The sequence below is a fragment of the Vittaforma corneae genome, assembly GCF_000231115.1.
Source record: "Vittaforma corneae ATCC 50505 unplaced genomic scaffold supercont1.3, whole genome shotgun sequence".
NCBI lineage: Eukaryota > Fungi > Microsporidia > Nosematidae > Vittaforma > Vittaforma corneae.
The window spans coordinates 218,102-218,683 of record NW_006889836.1 but is presented as its reverse complement, the minus strand read 5'-3'; the positions used below and the strand labels follow the sequence as shown (position 1 = coordinate 218,683).

The window sequence follows — 582 nt, the reverse complement described above, 5'->3', positions numbered from 1 at the left end:
CCGAAGAGGAGTATCTGAAAGAGTTCATGGAGGTAAATGGATACAACATAGTGCTAGGCCAGCTCCCAGGTGAGGATGGAACAATTGACAGACTCTCTAAAGAAATCTGTGCGTTGATCTGCCCCAAACTCCAATCTGAAATCGAGTATTGCAAAAAAATCATAGGAGACACAGAAAATGGGGTGTATATGAAAAGAGGATCAAAACTACCCGCCGAACACAAAGAATCGTACCATCCAATAATATTTGGTGAAAACAGCTACTTCGATCTCAAGAGCAAGAGGAGAATGAAGATGCCAGAACCGCTGAATGCAGAACAAGCCAAAAGGCTCTGGGAGAAGTCTAGCAAAACAATCCTACTAGACTACGATGGCACCCTAACACCGATAGTTGAAGATCCCGACAAGGCCGTGCTCAGCGCAAGGGCCAAGGAGATTCTCATGAACCTGTCCAAAGCAGGCAGGGTGGTCATATGCTCAGGAAGATCAAAGGCAAAGTTGGATGAGTGGATTCCAAAGGAGATCGAGGTTTATGCAGAGCATGGGGCATTCCAAAGAGTAAGCGGTGAGTGGTCGACTATAA

At 45.9% G+C, this 582-nt stretch overlaps 1 protein-coding gene across 1 annotated transcript; it reads left to right on the top strand.

Annotated features, from left to right (window-relative positions):
• Positions 1–2: 2 nt before the first annotated feature.
• On the top strand, positions 3–581 carry VICG_00612 (trehalose-phosphatase; the record flags this gene model as incomplete). The annotated part of the gene is made up of 1 exon (XM_007604002.1): positions 3–581. A coding segment is annotated over one exon (579 nt), but the record flags the coding sequence as incomplete, so codon positions are not given.
• Between the last annotated feature and the right edge of the window lies 1 nt (position 582).